This window comes from Scyliorhinus canicula, chromosome 11 (assembly GCF_902713615.1).
Source record: "Scyliorhinus canicula chromosome 11, sScyCan1.1, whole genome shotgun sequence".
NCBI lineage: Eukaryota > Metazoa > Chordata > Chondrichthyes > Carcharhiniformes > Scyliorhinidae > Scyliorhinus > Scyliorhinus canicula.
The window spans coordinates 87,400,421-87,419,848 of NC_052156.1; the positions used below are offsets into that span (position 1 = coordinate 87,400,421).

A 19,428-nucleotide genomic window follows, 5' to 3' on the forward strand; every position below is an offset into this window, starting at 1 on the left:
CGCCGATTTATAGGAGGATGTTGGAGGGGAGAGTGTGTTGCTGGAGGGGGTCAAGGCCAAGTGGGGAGAGAAGCTGGGGATAGTGCTGGAGGATGGGTTGAGATGAGAGGAGTTGTGGAGGGTGAATACCTCAATCTTGTGTGCGAGACTGGAGCTGATACAGCTAAAGGTCGTACACAGGGAGCACCTGACGAAGTTGAGGATGAGCCGGTTGTTTGAGGGAGTGGAGGACATTTGTGAGTAGTGTGGGAGGGGTCCGGCCAATCATGTACATGTGTTCTGGTCCTTCCTGAAGTTGCAGAAATTTTGGAGGTTGTTTTTTAGCACCATGTCGGCAATCCTGCACGTAGATTTGGAGCCCAGTTCCCTGGGGGTCATATTTGGGTGTTTGACTTGCCAGAGCTGCAGATGGTTAAATTTATTTTGAGGGGGAGTGAGGGGTTCCACAAGAGATGGGATTCATTTATATTTTACTTTAAAGAGTTGGTTTATGTCAGCTGCTGGGGGTGGAGAGGGATGTGGGCGTTTTGTTTTGTGTTATTGGGCATTTGAGGTTGGGGGGATCATTTTTAAAATTATTTTGCGATGTTGTATTTTATGTCTAAAATGTTAAAAACCAAATAAAAATATTCAAAAGAAAATAATTTATCTCAAAAGTAGAAACATCTTGAAGTTGGAAGACTTTAATTTGACCAAAGTTAGTTGATTTGCCAGTCCAAAAAAAGAGAAGCGAGATTCTCTGGTTCTCCAGCTGCGTGTTTCTCGGCCGCGCACCGTTCGCTGGTGGCCTGATTCTATCCTCCCGTCGCTTGTCAATGGGATCTCCCATTGAATCCACCGCATGCCGTCTGGAAACCCAGTGGCATGAATTCCTACGACCATATAAATCGGCTGAGGTCTCTCAGGTCCATCCAAGCTCCAACATTTCAACACGATGAAAGTTGCGCCGTACAGGAGTAATGAACCTGAGCTTTACATTTTTTTTCAAAGATATTTTATTCCAAATATAAACAATAACAACAAAACCACATTCCAACAAAACAGAGTTAACAGTTTGTACATTTTTCCCTTTTCACCGTACTTCGAAGCCCTCTTCTGACCCCCTGAAGGCAAACCTGATCTTTCCCAAACGGAGAAACCCGTACAGGTTTCCCAGCCAGGTCACAACCCCTGGTGGCATATCTGACCTCCAATGCAAAAGAATCTGTCGCTTGGCAATCAGAGAGGAGAAGGCTGCAACATCGACCGCCTTCCCCTCCAGCAGCTCCGTCATCTCAAAAACCCCAAAGATCAGCACCATGGGATCCGGCTCACCTTGGCCCCATTATCCTCATTGGATCCCAAACACCTCCTCCAGAAGCCCCCCAATGTCGAGCAACCCCAAAACATGTGAACATGATTCGCTGGCCACCATTCACATTTCTCACATCCATCTGTTACCCCCAGGAAGAACCCACTCATCCGAGCCTGAGTCATGTGTACCCCGTGCACTATTTTAAACTGAATCAAGCTCATTCTAACACAGCAGGATGTTGAGTTCACTCGCTGAATCGGCTCACACCAGAGAACCCATCCTATCTACCTCCACAACTGCCCCTCCCACTTTTGCTTAATCCTTTCCACCAGCGCCTTACCCTGCTCTCCTAACCACTCATATATGTCCTCTATCCTGCCATCCCTCATCTCATCTGGGAGCAGCAATTTCTCCAGCAGTGTGTATTCTGGTAGTTGGGGGAACGTCGGCAGCTCCTTTCACGCAAAGTCCCGCACCTACCAGTACCTAAACGCACTCCCCCTCGGTAACTCTAATCTCTCCCGCAGCTCATCCAACCCAGTGAATTTCCCCTCCGAGAACATATCTTTGACCCATTCCAACCCCATCTCCCTCCACTACCTATGCATCCCATCCATCCCCCTCGGTGTAAACCTGTGGTTCCCATACAGTGGCATCAGTACCGACATTTCCCTATGTTCAAATTATAGCCGGAAAAAGCCCTGAATCTCTCCAACAAGCCCATAATTCTGTTCATGCTTTCCAAAGGGTCCGACATAAACATCAACAGGTCATCTGCATACAGTGATACCCGGTGCTCCCTAACCCCCCTCACAACCTCTTGCCATCAGCCGATGCCCAAAGTGCCATCGCCAAGGGCTCGATCGCCAACGGAAATAACAACGGCGACAGTGGGCACCCTGCCTCATCTCCCTATGCAACCCAAAATACACCAAACTCGTCTTGTTTGTTCGAACAGTAGCCATGGGGGACGCATACAACAATCAAACCCACGCCACAAATTTTAGTCCAAACCCAAACCTTCCCAGAACTTCAAACAGGTATCTCCACTCTACCCAGTCAAATGTCTTCCCCATGTTCATGGACACAATCACCTCTGGCTCCCATCCCCCTGACGGAGTCATAATTACATTCAGCAACCTCCTAATGTTACAAGAGACCTCCTCTTCACAAATCCGGTTTGGTCCTCAGAAATCACAACCGGGTCGCACCCCTCCAATCTATATGCCAGCACCTTCTCCAGGACTTTCATGTCTGTGTTTGGCAACAAAATGGAGTGTGGGTCCTTCTCCTTTTTCGTGATCAACAAAATCGACGCCTGTGCTAGTGTGGCCTGAAACTCTCCCTTTTCCACCGCCTCACCAAACATACCCACCAGGTGGGTGGGCCATCTCTGTCTCAAACTGCTTGTAAAACTCTGCCGGAAAGCCACCCGGCCCCGGAGCCTTTCTCGACTGCATCGTACTAATACACTCCATCACCTCCCTTAACCCAAATGGCTCCTCCAATGCCTGCCTCTTCCTCTCCTCCAACTCTGGGAACTCCAACCCATCCAGAAACAACCCCATGTCCTCAGCCTCCCCCACCGGCTCAGCCCTATACAACCCTTCATGGAAAGCCTTAAAAACCTAATTTATCCTCTCTGGCTCCGACACCACCTCCCCCTTCTCCACCCTCACCTGCACAATTTCTTGAATGCTGCCTGACCCTGAAACTGGTGAGCCAACATATGACTCGCCTTCTCCCCATACTCACTGCACCACCCTCGCCCGCCGCAGCTGCCCATCGCTTTGCCCGCTGTCAAACTGCCCCTGCAACTTCTTCCATTGTGTCAACAGCTCCTTTGTGGGGGCCGCCTAGTATCTCATGTCCACATCAATTATCTTGCCCAATAACCACCGGTGCTCTCCCTTTCTCATCCTGTATCCATAGGCCTTGAACGAAATAATTTCCCCTCAGCCCACCGCCTTCAGGGTCTCCCAAAACGTTAACTGTTATATTACTTTGTGTAATATAGTATGTTACTCTTTTGAACCAGCCGAGTTGATGAAATAAATAGTAGTCTTCTTGTAAAGATAAACTAATTTATTGAGTAATATAAATTATATTTTTGAGTTCTTTTTACTTAGCACTCAACTAGTAAACAAATAAAATATATTAAAGATAACTAACTAACTATACAATATAATAATGAAATAACTTGTAACTTCTCACTCTCTAGCTATTCTATGTCTTGTCTGTTCTTTCTCCTGATGCACACTCTCTCAGAAAGAGTGGGGAAGTCCTTTTTATATCATCTGATAGTGAGGCATCTAGTGTTGAATTGGCTGTACTAGTTTTACATACACTGATCATGTATATTGATACACAGAGATGATGACATCGCTCTTTATTTTAAACATTTTCTTGCAAATATTAAAAGAAAATTTGACTTATGTAATACAGTGTCTATATTGTAGAGCAATCACTAGAGTTATGTAAAAGTTCACAAATTCAGACGATTTGGTCTTCTTCTCCTTGCCGATCTTCTTAATGTCAAAGGCGATGAAGAAGTTTTAATGTTGATCATCAAATTTGAATGCAGTTGCTGTTCAATTTGTTTCCGGGGCAGTACGGTAGCATACTGGTTAGCACAGTTGCTTCACAGCTCCAGGGTCCCAGGCTAGATTCCCGGCTTGGGTCACTGTATGTGTGGAGTCTGCACGTTCTCCCCGTGTGTGCATGGGTTTCCTCCCACAGTCCAAAGATGTGCAGGTTAGATGGATTGGCCATTCTAAGTTGCCCATAATGTCCAAAAAGGTTAGGTGGGGTTATTGGGTTAGGGGGATAGGGTGGAGGCATGGGGCTTAAGTAGGATGCTCTTTCCAAGGGCCGGTGGAGACTCGATGGGCTGAATGGCCTTCTTTTGCACTGTAAATTCTATGGTCTAGGTTCGGAATTGTGTGATTTAAATCAAGATTAAGAAAGATCTTCATAGTATCTGTGACTTGAAGTAGATCTCTATGATTTCTTCTAAGAATGTTGCTATCTGAAGTTTTTATCAGATAAGATCTTGGAGAGATTTGCCTCATGACGTGAGCAATGTCAGACCAACCTCCTTCAGGAAGTCTTAATCTAACAGTATCATTCTCAGATAGAGTAGACAATTCTTTTGAATGTAGATCAAAATATTGCTTTTGTTTCATTTTCTGTTGAATTTTCTTCAGTCTGATGTTGTTCAGGATCAGGAATATGTAACTGAGGTAGAGTTGTTCTTAAATTCCTGATGTATAACATCTGAGATGGAGATAATCCTGTTGATAAAGGTGGGGCGCGATTCTCCCGACTTACGAAAAATCGGAGAATAGCGGGCGGCGTAAATTTTTACGGACACGCTGGTCCGACGCCCTCCCGCTATTCTCCCCCCCCCCCCCCCCACGCCCGCCTCCCGACACGAATCGCTGCCCGCCGTTTTTTTACGGCGAGCAGCGATTCTCTCCTGGCCGATGCGCCGATTTCCAAGGCCTTTACAGCCGTTTTTACAAGCGTAAAACACACCTGCTCTGACCGTTCGTAAAAACGGCCGTAAAGTCCCGTTCTCGGGAACCATGGCACCGATTGGCACGGCCGTACCATGGCCGTGCCAAGGGTGCCATGGGCCCGCAATCGGTGCCCACCGATCGCGGGCAGCGGGTACTTACCCCGCGCACTCTTTCTCCCTCCGCCGCCCCGATGGATCCATCCGCGGGGCTTCTGCGGGGCATAACGGCCCGCGCATGCGCGGGTTTCATGCATATGTGTGATGATGTCATCCGCGCATACGCAGGTTGGAGTCGTCCAATCCGCGCATGCGTGGCTGACGTCATCTGACGCGTCAGCCGTCGCTACCTTTGGCTAGCGGGCTTAACAAAATTCGTTAAGCCCGCGATGCCGGAGTTCACGGCCGCGCGATGCTAGCCCCGACCGGGGAGATGAATCGGTTCCCGGTCGGGGGGGGGGGGGGGGGGGGGGGGAGCGGAGGCTGGCGTCAAACGCGCCCGTTTTTGACGCCAGCTTCCCGATTTTTCGTAATTCGGGAGAATCGCACCCATGATGTCCTGCAATTGCGTAAAGCTAGATAAAAATCAGATTGTGAATCTTTTGATTTGCTAAGTAACTGTTTCATAATGTGGACACCTTTCTCAGCTTTTCCATTGGATTGTGGAAAATGAGGGCTTGACGTTACATATTCAAACTTGTAATTCGATGAGAATTCTTTCCATTCATGACTCGAAGAACATGGACCATTGTCAGACATGATGATGCGAAGAATTACCATGCCTGGCAAATAGTTCTCTGCATGCTTTTATGACAGTGCTGGATGTGATGTCTTTCAATTTTACTCGTTCATGAAAATTAGAAAAATAGTCAATGATGAGTAGATAATCCTTGCCAAATGATTGAAAGAGATCTGCACCAACCTCAATTCATGGTGATGTAACTATATCATGTGGTTGCATTGGTTCTTTGCATTGATGATTTTGATGTGACTGACACATTGAACATAATGATATCATGTCTGAGATGTCACTGCTAATGCCTGGCCAATAGATTGATTGTCTGGCCTAAATTACCCCCATAAAGTCTAGGAAGTATTTCAGACCTCATGCTGTGCGTAATAACAATGCGATTTTGTCTCAGCAAAATAGCATCCACAATAGTCAGTTCTGACTGAATGCTTTGGTATTGTGGACAATTACCTTTTGGCCATCCATGTTGAAGTTGATGTATGACTTTCATCAAAGTAGCATCTTTCAGTGTTTCAATGCAAATTTGTTGTAGTTTTGAATCAGAGGCTGGAAGTAACTTTCTGAATAATTGCATCTGAGAATCAATACCATTAATCGATTCTTCTTGAAGGATTTCAATGTTGACTGATCTAGTTAAAGTGTCAGCTATGACTAACTCTTTACCTGGAGTATATTGTAGAGTGAAATCATATCTTCTCAATTTCATCATCAGACATTGACGTCTGGGGGTCATATCATTTAAATTCTTCTCAATTATGTTGACAAGTGGGCGATGGTCAGTTTCTACTGTGAACTTGGGTAGACCATAAACATAGTCGTGGAATTTGGTAATCCCAGTAACTAGCCCAAGACACTCCTTTTCAATTTGGACGTACCTACATTCAGTCATAGTCATGGATCTTGATGCGTAGGCAATAAGAACCTAATTATTGAAATGGTCTTGTTGAAGTAAAACAGCACCTATGCCATTGTGACTAGCATCCGTTGAGATTTCAGTAGGTCTTGTAGGATCAAAAAATGATAAGCACGGAGCTTGTGTCAATTGTTGTTTTAGATCTGCCCATTCTTCAGGATGTTTTTCAGTCCAGATGAAATCTGTATTCTTTCAGATCTGTTGACATAGTGCAAGTGTTCTATTAGCTAGATTTGAAATGAACTTTCCAAGAAAGTTGACAAATCCTCGAAAGCGTAAGACTGCCTTCTTGTCTTTTGGAATCTGAATTGCCTTGATGGCTTGCACATTATCTTCATCTGGCTTGATTCCATCAGCTGTGCTGTTGTCACCTAAGAATTTCAAAGAGGAGGTGGCAAACATGCATTTAGCCTGGTTCAGTTTCAGACCATTTTTGTGTATGCTCTTGAATACCTCCCAAAGATGTTTCATATGCTCTTCAGGTGTTGTTGACCAAACAATTATGTCATCAACATAAACACAAACACCTTCAATGTTCTCGATCATTTGTTCCATTGTATGATGAAAAATTTCCAAAGCTAATATAATTCCAAAGGGCGTTATGTTCAAACACTACCTTCAGAAAGGATTGTTCAAGGTACAGAGGTGTTTGCTGGAGTCCTCGAGTTGCATCTGCCAAAAACCTTGTGAGGGATCAAGTTTAGTAAAAATTCTGGCATTGGCCATTTCTGCAGTAATGTCTTCCTTCTTTGGCATTGGATGGTGTTCTCTTCTAATATTGCGATTGAGATCTTTGGGTTCCATACAGATTCTAATCTCACCCGTCGATTTTTTAATGCAGACTAGGGAGTTAACCCAGTCAGTAGGTTGTGTAATCTTCGATATTAGACCTTGAACTTGCAATCTTGTTAATTCAGCCTTTAATCTGTCTCGGAGAGAAGCAGGTACATGTCTAGGTGGATGGATTACCAGTTTGGCATCCTTTTTCAGTTGTATCTTTTACTGAAATGGTACATACACATACCTTGAAATACATCAGGGTATTCCTGTAAGAGTTGCTGAATGTCGTCTTTGAGTGCAGTCGACTGAGAAGTATTAAGAAAAATTCTTTGAATAAGCTGAAAATCTTTACACGCTTGAGCACCAAGTAAAGAAGAACGAGCATCATTTACTATCTCGAACCTGATTTGTTTGTGAATGTCCCTGTTTGTGACACTCAGGTAACACGAACCATGTGAGAAAATTGGATTGCCATTATAATCTTTTAATGAGCACTCTGGAGGTATCATCCATTAATGACCTTTAATCTTGGACAAGTCCTTGGAATTCAGAAGATTCGCTGAGGCGCCTATGTCAAGTTTGAAAGAAATTGGAATTGTGTTAATATATACAGTAGTCATCCATTCGGTGCTGATGACGTTGACTCGTTGATCTTTTGTTGTTTGAAGATCCTTTTCATTTTCATGACGAGCTGGCTTTGTTGCTTGAAGATGATTATTGCTTGCTTGTAGATCAATCTTCATGGACAATTCAACCACACCAACGAAGAAAGTATTTTCTAACGAGAAAATGTCATCATCTTTCGTGAAATCTTCTTGTGTGTTGATTTCTTCATTTTTGTCCACATTTCTTACTTTATAGTATTTTGTGCTGTGCAGGAGGAATGTAACTTGCGGATGATTGACACTGAGAGGCATAATGGTTTAACTTCTGACATCTCCAACAGCGTTTACCAAAAGCAGGGCAGTTTCCCTTTAAGTGGGCATTGCCACACCTATGACACACAATCACATTCTCATCGTGACGTATTAGTGACGTTCGCGCATGCAGACCTCTTCTATGTCTCGCATTTCTGTATGTAGCGCGCATGCCCTGAGCCTGAAAATGCTTGCGTGGGATAGCTATCGTTCCTCACAGTTTTCTGCTTTGCCTGCAACCATTTTGATTTTCTCTGCCTCATGGTAGAGATTTGCGCCTTTTCCTTGGGATAAAATGCTAAATACTGACTTTTGGTCTGTTCCACAGAGATGCATTTATCTATTGCAATTTTCAACGTTAAATCATTTTGTCGAATTAAAGCTTCTCTGACGGTATGCCGTAAACAATTTGGTCTCTCACAAGCGAATCATGGAGATCTGCATAGTTACATGTAATCATGGAGATCTGCATAGTTACATGTTTTCGCTAAGAGTTTGAAATCTGTGATGAAGTTATTCACCGGTTCACTAACGTTTTGAACTACTTTATGAAATTTGAACCTTTCTAAAATTTCATTAGTTTGCATTTTGCAATGTTCATCGAACTTCGCGATTAATTGATCAAACTTCGATTTATCCTCACCAGCAGCAAAATTAAACGAATTGAAGATTTTGATTGCTTTCTGTCCTGCTAGAGACAGAAGTAAAGCAATTCGCCTTGCATCTGATGCAGCGTTTAAATCTCTGGCTTCTAAATAGAGTTGGAACTGTTGTTTGAATAACTTCCAATTCAAATTAAGACTACGAGTGGTCTTTAGATGTCTGGGTGCTTGAACTTGGTCCAGAAAAGGCGAATTGCTTTACTTCTGTCTCTAGCAGGACAGAAAGCAATCAAAATTCTTTTGATGTCAAGTTCTTTGTCAAGGGATTGGTGCTGACACTGGACTCCTGCCTCCCAAATGTAATCTCGGAGGATCAGACGGGGATTGTGAAGGGTCGACAACTGCCAATACACATTGACTGTTAAATGTTTCTCCTCCTCGGTGCCTGAACCGGAGGTGATTGTTTCCCTGGATGCCGAAAATGCACTTGATAGAGTGGAGTTGGAGTATCTATTTGAGATTCTTGGGAGATTCGTTTTTGGCCACAAATTCATTTCTTTGATTCGACGATTGTATAAGGGCCCCAGTGCAAGTTTTCGTACATGGGGAGAACGTGGAAACTCCGCACAGACAGTGACCCAAGCAGGAATTGAACCCGGGACCCTGGCGCTATGAAGCAACATGCTAACCACCGTGCCGCCCGGGGAAGGCAGGTCATTGATGAAGCAGCTGAAGATGGTTGGGCCTAGGACACTATCCTGAGGAACTCCTGCAGTGATGTTCTGAAGCTCATATGATTGACCTCCAACCAGACAACCATCTTCCTTTGTGCTAGGTATGACTCCAACCAGCGGAGAACTTTCCCGATTCCCATTGACTCCAGTTTAGCTAAAGCTCCTTGATGCCATACTCAGTCAAATGCTGCCTTGATGTCAAGGGCAGTCACTCTCACCTCATCTTGCTGTAATATAGATGGGTAGTATTGTAGACGAAAACCGTGGTCCTTTTATGGACATCTCTGTTGTCAAAGACCCAATTGCACAATTTTTAAAGGCTGTGTTGGCACGGCTGATTCTGTGCTGAATTTCCTCCTTGATGGTAGCCTTTTGAGAAAGGTAGCTGCTGTGGTAGTGTCTAAGGTCTCTCCATCAATAACAATAGGTGGAGATATCAGTGCGTATAGCTGGAGATATCGATGCTTGTTCAGGGGAGGGCTGGTGGAGAATTTTGGTCTTACTAATGTTGGGTGAGAGATCAACCTTTTGAATGAAAAGCTTGAATGTGGTTTGAATGCAGCTTGCAGTGTGGGCCACAACTGCTCATTCGATGCAAATTATAAATTATGGGTAATTTTGAGGGTCAATTTTGAGTCTTTGCTCTTAGCCTCTTGAGGTTGAGTCAAAACTCAATTTTGGACCCTTGTGGAAGTTGGTCGCAAATTAGTTCCTGACCGGGCTGAAGCAGATAATGAACAGAGTTGGCGCAATCACACAGCCTTGCTTGATGCCCATCCAGATGCAAAAGAGCTCAGTCTCCAATCCATTGCAAAAGAAGACTGCTCTAATACCATTATGCAAGATTCCCTCACAGGACAGTAACAAATTTGTTGAACGTTCCAAAGGGTTTCATGATGGAATCAAGAAATGTTTTGTCTCTGATGATTGGTATGAGGCAGTTCAGGAGGATTCATGTGGCAATTTTCCCCTCAATGGACAGAAGTGATATGCTTCTATATAGTTCCCACAAATTTATTTATCAACCTTCTGAAAAGTGAAACAATTTTGGCATTGTGGAAGTCGGGAGGTAGTACTTCTTGTCACAATTTTGTAAACGGTCTGAGAGTTTGAATGAGAGTTCATGACTACTGGCTTTATAGATCTTTGCAGGACTGTTGTCTGGTCCACCTTCTTTTTCTTGATCTACTGGATAGCCTTTTGTATCTCAGCAAGTGTTAGCAGCATTCGCAAATTTGATCAGTCAAGTTGTTCAGAGACCCTTTTTGATAGTTTTGTCAGGTACTGTTGACTCCTGATTGAGAAGGTTCTGGCAGCGCTCTTTCTAATGTCTTGGATAGATGAAGAGCACCAATACAGTTTTATATTTAGGTCTGACTTTTTGCACCCGAATCAAGAGCATAGAGGCAGGGAAATGCCCCTGGGGGCAGGAGTTAACAGGAGTCGCTCATGCTATCCCTGAGAAGAGGGTCTGCTGGGTGTGGAGGCGGGCTGTACAAAAAGCTGGCCTTAGTGGTCTGAGACTTCTTCCTAGCTATGAAAAAAATAATAGAACAAAAGCTCCCCAACCCTTACTCCTCACACTCCTTCATCCCTTCACATATTCCCCAAGCCCTATCTGTGCCAACCCATGGCACCTCATTCCCCCCATCCAATCCCGTGGCCTCCATACCCTCCATGTTACCCTATGTCCCTCTGCCCACGCCACACAATCTTTTATAGCCCCTATGCTAACCTATGCCCCTCTACCGACCCTATGCGCTTTATAGCCCCTATTCCAACTTAGTGCCAACTTATGTGAACCCATGGCCCTCACTCATCACCCTTTTCCCTTACACTCTCCATGACAACTCACCCAGTATCTACCCATGGGCAGACCTCAGGATTCATGATGAGATGAAATTAAATGAAGTTCTAACTGTTTTTTGCAGACTTTCGTTTTTAACTAAAAAAAACTCTCATTCATAAATCAGTCATAAAGCTCTAATTCACTACATTTACATTCCTTAAACCACACAAGCCCTTACAAAAACAAATATTTCATTCAAGTGCTTACTCCTGAATAAAAACTAGCATGTGTATGCTTCGCTTAACATCAAAGACTCTATAACTACTTGGAGTTGTCAATCAGATACCGCACTGTGATAATGATAGGTTGTGAAATCAGTTGTTCAGCATAAATCCCATAATGATAATCCCCAGTCCCCAGGTTTATGACAACAGGGTGAAACAGTAAGCACTGATTTTTAAAAAACTCCAGAATTTTAATGCCTTGAAAGCTTAACAGTTTCAAATAGCTCGACAGTTCCAATGAGATTTGAATGTTTTGACAGCTTGACAGTTCCCTTGACAGATTGACAGTTCACTTAAACTGGACAATTCCAATGCGTTTATCCATTTTTTACACATATTCATACTTATATTTTTTTACAATTCCAAAGGGTACCCGAGCTCTCCCAAAAAGCAACTGACTTCTCTGAAAAGGTACCCTACCCTGCCCAAAGGTGTCCCTGGACTTCTCCAAAAGTGTACCCTCCCTCTCTAAAGAATGGCAGCAGTCTTAGATCTTCTGAAAGACGTCATGGTTGGGACATCCCAGTTACGAAAATTAGATCTGTTTGAAGGTAGCTTCATTTTTACATGTACAGCTGCCAACCATCAAACTGCAACCTTCCCTTGTAAACACCCCCCACCCACCACTTGGGAAATTGAGTGGGTGCTTGGGGGCAAGACTTCTGAATTTTGGTCTCCGGCTCCATTTTGGCTAAGCCCATCCCCCTTATGAAAATTCAAGCCTTAGCGATTAGCAGCTCACTAGAACTACCAGCTGGGTTTCAGTAATCACTGTGTGTTGGGAACTGGTAGCACTAGTGTGGCATTCAAGTAACAGGAGGTGGCCACCTGAAGGGCAGTCGGCCAATCATACGGATTGTACTTTGCATAGATTGGAGATTTAACCTGAGGTCCACTTGGTTCCACATGACTTAGTACCACACCAATTGATGTATTTTACCACTGTGTTATTAGAAGAGGGTCTAACAGGAAGTTCCTTTTAAATATCTTGTTTTCCCCTCGAACTTCATTTGGTTGATGGAAAGGGTGCACTTTACATTTAACCCCATATTTGATTTTTGCCACACAAAATCCTTTAGTTGATTTCAAAAGGTAAGCACTTTGATCTGAAGTAAATTGTCAATTAAATCTAGAATGGTGGATGGATAGGAATTCTGGATCCATTCTGGCCAGACCCAAACCATAAACAAATAAGGATCCCCATAAAAGGCTTGTGTACGTCCTCAAGATCAGCTGCTTTGTTTAACACATAATGGTCACTTTATGCTAAAAAAAATGGTTGCTGTCACCTCAAAGCCCAAATACTCTGCCCTGATTAATTCTCTTTTGCTTTTTCAACCTTTTTATTCCTTACATTATAGGTCTTAACCTTCCCATTAGGTTTCTCAAAAATGAATATCAACATGCAGCCGTGTTACATATCTGTAACACATGACGTAGCATTTCCCTCATCTACTTTCAATCTGAATTTTTACTGAGTCAAAATAATGATACCATACCCAGATTCTGCCACATGCTGAAGAGTTCATAGGCCATCATCACTCTCATGTCACCATACCTGCCGGCAACAGAATATGGAAAAATAAAGGTCAAGACGGTACGCAGAAATTTAAAAAACGTTCTTTCATGGGTTGTGGGAGTTGCTGGCTGGGCCAGCATTTATTGCCCATCCCTAACTGCCATTTAACTGAATAGCTTGCCAGGCCATTCAAAGGTAATTTAAGAGTCAACCACATTGCCGTGGGTCGAGAGTCACATGTAGGCCAGACCAGGTAAGGATGGCGGATTTACTTCTCTAAAGGACATTAGTGAACCAGATGGGTTCACTACAAGTAACAGATTTTTTATTGAATTCAAATGGCAGAAACCGGGTCTCCAGGAGTACGCTGGGTCTCTGGATTACTAGTCCAGTGACAATACCACTGTGTCACTGCCTCCCCTACATTAAAATACAAATGTTCCCAATTTCATCACTTAGTGATTGGTCCCACCATTTAGGAGAAAAGTACATTATTCATTTTTCACATTCTTATCAAGTCTTACCGTTTTCCATTCTAGCTATAGGCAGAGTGCCACTGGCAATGGTTTTTCTTCGCACTTGTGCACTGTTCCTTTAGTCTCTCCCAAAGATCTATCTTGGTTCCCTCCTATTTCTCACCTACATGCTTCCTCTCGGCACCACCATTCAAAAACACAAAAGTATGTTTCCATATGATAACCAGCTCTACCTCACCATCATAGCATCTCAACTCATCCATAGTTGTTAAATTATCAGATTTCTTTCTGTCATCCAATACTGGATGAGTAGAAACATTTTTGAATCAAATATTGGGAAAACTGAAGTTTTCCTTCAGTCCCCACTTCAAACTTTGTTCCCTAGCTATTGAATGTATCCCTTACCCTGGCAGCTGAGGCTGAACCAGACTGTTCACAACCTTGGTGTCATATCTGCATCTGGGGTGATCTTCCAACCACATATCTGTAATATTGGTAAGGCGGCCTGTTTCCACTTCTGTAACATCTTCTGACTCCGCCCCACCTCAGCTCATCTCAAGGTTAAACCCTCATTCATGCCTTTGTTACCTCTAAACTTACCTATTCCTGGCTGAACCCCCACATTTTATCCTTTGTAATGTTGAAGCCATATAAAAATCTGCTGCCCATGTCCTTTCTTATAAAAAGTTCCAATCACCCATCACCCTTGTGCTTGCTGACCTACATTGTCTCCCAATAAAACATTGCCTTGATTTTAAGATTCGCACCTTATTTTCAAATCTCCTCCCTATCCTTGTAATTTCCTGCACAACCCTTTCAGTTATCTGTATTCATCTAATTCGGCCTTTTGAGCACCCCCAATTTTAATTGAACTACTTTTGCCAGTTAGGGTTGCCAACTGTGATTAAATGTATTCCTGGACTTGCCCCCACACTCCAGCCATTAGTTGGCCAACACATCCATCCACGTGAAACACTGTCTTCCTACACTAATTGGAAAGCAGAAAGACTCATTACCCAATTTAATAATGCTTGACTGATAGCCAAGTGACCTTTTCCCACATTTCCAATATTTTTACATCTGGTAAAGAGAAACGTTCAAAGAAAATGATTTTAAAAAACCCAATCGTTTTTAATGTTCTGATGATCTTTCTCCAGGGTTGGTCACATCAGTGTCCTGGAGATTGATCTTCAATTCCTGGCGATTCGAGGTAAATTCTGGAGAGTTGGTAACCTATTGGCAGCTATGCATTTAGCTGCCTAGGCCTCAAGCTTTGGCATTATCTCCTTAAACCTCTCCACCTCACTTTTCTTCTTTAATACACCTTAAAACCTAGCTATTTGATCAATCTTTTGGACATCTTCTCTAATGTCTCCTTATGTGAATTGATCTCAAATTATGATGCATAATGCTTCTGTGAGGCACCCCTGATCACAGAGACTGGCAGTGTCAAATGCACACTGTTCTCCTGGAAATTAGCAAAGCTGACAATACTCACCTGTCCAGAATCTTCTTCCTTTTAGCAGCAGTGGCATGCTCTAGCTGAAGGCTCGGCTGATTTATAAAAAGGACAGCCAGACTGAAGTACGAGTTCCACACCTATAGAAATGGGTGACAGTCAGAACATGACTGTACAACAAAAGCTTTCAGTTGAGGGACTCTGAAGTACCACCAGATCAGAGTGCTCTACTAATTCAACAAGGCAGACATCTCCATTACTAATCCCTCTCTCCTGTTCTCTCACACTCTGACAGAACATGTTCTCATGGTCCCTCTTATAAACATTTTGCACATTTTACAGTATATGGTTTTATTGGAATTTAGAGCAATTGAAAAATTGATGTTAAAGTGGTAAGTTATGATGGAAGATATTGAAAATGTTACCACCTTACAGCTAAATGTATTAAATGTGTAAACTCTATGGCAATATTAGGAGTAGAATTTCCTAATCAAACACAGATCCATTTAAACATTTGCAGATGGGTTTACTTTCTTAAATGAAAGGTCAAAACATGTTAGATTTTAAAATCAAGATCAATTAAGCCTCGCTCCAATTGAGTGAGGTTTGACTGGCCTACACTTGCGAGTTACACCACAGAAAAAGAAATGGAATGATTCCAATGAGAAGGCAGTCCAATAATATGCCCAATCAGAAGGGTGATGGAAACAATATTGGCGAGAAACCAGTCAGGAGGTGAGGGGGTGGCTGTTATTTAACCTACTGAAAATGTAAAATATACAATTGAAAAGATTATGAACAAATATGAAGCATTTTTAAAGTAAGTTATATATATTTGAAAATTTAAGCATGTGAACTTGACTGATGCTTCAGCATAGTATTGAGGAAGCATGTCATGTCAAATATGCCATGTTTAAGATGAGACATAGGCCAGACTTCTCTGGCTCTCCTGTGGCAGGTTTACTGGTGTCGGAGGCAGGGGAGGTGGCTTATTATTGGCCGCTCGTGGGAACCGTCAACGGCCATTTGCGTTGCTCTCAGCCCCACTGCTGGAGAACCTACCTTGGCCTATGGCAGGGCCAAAAATCTCACTGAGGGAAGAACCAGAAAATCCCAGCCATCAAGTCTAAATGGGGAGCTCTTTCGAATGCAAATAAAGTTTTAGATTACATTTCTCCCATCTGTACGCCTGGTGGTAAATGAATCATTTACTAAGGTGACTTTTCAGAAATATACACAACGTGAAACAAAAGGTTAATCCGGTGCACTGTTCAAACTATGTCAAGAGAACACTGGCTCAAATATTTCTGAAAAGGGGCAGCACGGTAGCACAAGTGGATAGCACTGTGGCTTCACAGGGCCAGGGTCCCGGGTTCGATTCCCCGCTGGGTCACTGTCTGTGTGGAGTCTGCACGTTCTCCCTGTGTCTGCGTGGGTTTCCTCCGGGTGCTCCAGTTTCCTCCCACAGTCCAAAGACGTGCAGGTTAGGTGGACTGGCCATGCCAAATTGCCCTTGGTGTCCAAAAAGGTTAGGAGGGGTTATTGGGTCACGGGGATAGGATGGAAGTGAGGGCTTAATGTGGGTCGGTGCAGACTCGATGGGCCGAATGGCCTCCTTCTGCACTGTATGTTCTATGTTCAAATAGGAGAAATAACAATTTAAAACAGATGCTGTGAGTAAATTCTTAATACAGAGAATGATAAGCACTTAGGAACTTGGAATATTCATCCAGTTGACACGATGGATCTACACTGTGATCTACTGATATGTGTCCGAATTCTGCCCATGCCAGCATAACCTGACTTGATGTTTAGCATTATGGGTTGGAATTTCACGTAGAGGTGGGTAGAGATAAAGCTGACAATCAAGCAATGTTTCCCTTGTGTTCACCTGTTTCAACAGACTAGTGGCTATCAGGACTCTCAACCAAGCCTCATTATGCATTATTAGCTGAAAGCGCAGACATTCATTATTCTGTTCAAACAGATACACACTAGGGAAAACAATGCTTGATTGACAGCTTTATCACTTAGATTTACTTTGTCAATAGTTCAGTGTTTATTTATACAAGATAAAGATACATCAAGTGATTATAGCTCTGTTGCCAATACTTTAAAAGTCTTATTGATTGATACTTTTACAGGAACAGTGGGTTTTTAAGAAAATTATGAATGGCTGGGTTTTATAAGCTTTCCACACAGGCCATTACAGAGTATATAGGCATGGAAGTGTTATGATGGAGAGCCTGAGGGTCCATTTGGAGTGGGTGAGGGAGCATGAGTTGGCATTGGGTACAATGGGCTATTGGGGGTACGGACGATGTGAGGGGGCATTAGGGGTGGGTGGGGGGCTTGATTTGGTATGGGGGCATGGGTAAAGCCTCCTGAAGTTATCTTTCAAAGAGTTTCAACATCCAGACTATGCTTTACAATACCTCTGAGGGGCCATGAGTCTTGAAAAGCTGTCCTGAATCCATGAAAAATAGAGAACGTAGAATGCAGGCACTCTTCTCCCATGTTGAAAAAAATGGGGGAACCAGGAATGGGGGTGGGAATCCCAGAATCAGGTCCCATCTACAACTTAAAAGGTCTGTGTTTTCTCCCCAACTCTGTGAAAATCCACTCCTTTATCTCCAAATACTGAGAGGGAACAATAGCTCAATTCCCCCTTCCTTAGCCCTAAACTATCCCAGTTAATCCACAGTCCCAGCTCCCAAAACTAGTGTTGCATTAAAATTAAATCTGTATTGGCAAAGTCTGCTGGATAAAGAGACCAAAGTGTAAGTTCAAAGAAAGTTCCAGGGAAAATATACCCATGGGTGTTGCTATTGCAGAAAAAAACAATAAGTTCATGTAAAGTATGGTGCCATTTCAGACATATTAAAAATAAGAAACAAACCCACCTTAAAATCAAACTCTGCTTCTGTAAAGTTCTTGTGTAATGCAGGAGACAGGTATTGGACTGTTGTAACAATAATACTGCAAAACAAATAACCATAGGTAAATCTATGGCCAATCAAATCACACAGAATCTGAGTAATCAGACCACAGGAGATAGCCATTTGTTTGCTACGTCCTTGTTGATCTTAATTCCTCAACCAGATCTATTTAATACCATCCCAGTTCCTTCATTCCCTTTACATTAATTTTCAGATGTGGATCTCAGTTCCTTTGTCGTGATGTTACAACCTGTCTCAATCCTCATCAATGGTAAAGTATTTTTACTCTAATAATACTCAGTGTAAAAGTAAGTTGTTTTTATCTTCGCCTTTGGTTCCTGAAATCACATAACAGTGCTGGGAAAAACAAAATGTTGGAATTGCACAGTAGATAGATCAGAATCAGATGGAGGAAGGCAGTCATGATAAAAGGTCCCACCTGTAATAATAACCTGCCTTTTCTCTTTCAGATGGTGTTGAACCTGAACTACATTTGCACTGCTTTTCGCTTTTGCTTCAGATTTCAAGCATTTGTGGTTTTCCGACTGATCACTATGCATCAGTCCTACAAAAAGGAAGAGAGTAAATCTTGGATTTCCATAGTGCCATTCACAAATTCAGGATATCCCAAAGGCATTTAAATATTTTTTTGAAATGTAGTCACTGTTGTAATGTAGGACGTTCAGCAACCAATTTATATAACAGCAAGGCCAAGGTTCCACAAAAAGCAATATGATAATGACCAGGTCATATGTTTTGGTGACATTCGTTTATGGAGAACTTTGGATAAGGCTGTGGAATTTTTTTATCATCACCTGAGAGGACAGGTTTAAAATCTCATCTGATTGACACCACCTCCAACAGTGGAGCACTCTCTCAGCACTGCACTGAAGTGTTAGTCTAGATTTCTTTCAGACAGTTCTTGTAAACGATCAGCAGGAGGGTGGCAACAAATTCGTTATTACAACAGGTAAAATTTTTTAACTCGAACAGTATTGTTTTCGCATCTAAATACTCCTTATGATTTACCGAAAACTCATTTTGAGAATAAGAGTTTGCATAATTGTGCAGTCATCAGGATCAAGAGATCAGAAACAGAGAAACTGTCAGTTTGTTGGCAATCTTTTACATCTCAGCAGCCAGAGGGCACCCTGGTTTACGACTATACTGCAGGACATCACTTCCAATAGTGCAGCAGTTCCTCAGAACAGCACCGCTGTGGGCATCCAGATTGTATGCTCACTAAGGATGCAAACTGAATTTCTTTGTTGACGCAATTATAAGTTATATATTAATGATCTGAAAGAAGGAACTGAGGGCATTGTTGCTAAGTTTGCATTTGTAGATGATACAAATATATGAAATGAAATGAATGAAATGAAAATCGCTTATTGTCACGAATAGGCTTCAATGAAGTTACTGTGAAAAGCCCCTAGTCATCACATTCCGGCACC

At 42.8% G+C, this 19,428-nt stretch overlaps 1 protein-coding gene across 1 annotated transcript in view; it reads right to left on the reverse strand.

Annotated features, from left to right (window-relative positions):
• The window catches only part of dock3 (dedicator of cytokinesis 3), a 1,304,448-nt gene that overhangs the window by 337,562 nt on the left and 947,458 nt on the right, over positions 1-19,428 (reverse strand). Inside the window, 3 exon segments of the mRNA XM_038810823.1 lie at positions 13,081-13,139; positions 15,075-15,175; positions 17,939-18,014. Coding sequence (XP_038666751.1) covers positions 13,081-13,139; positions 15,075-15,175; positions 17,939-18,014 — 236 coding nt within the window.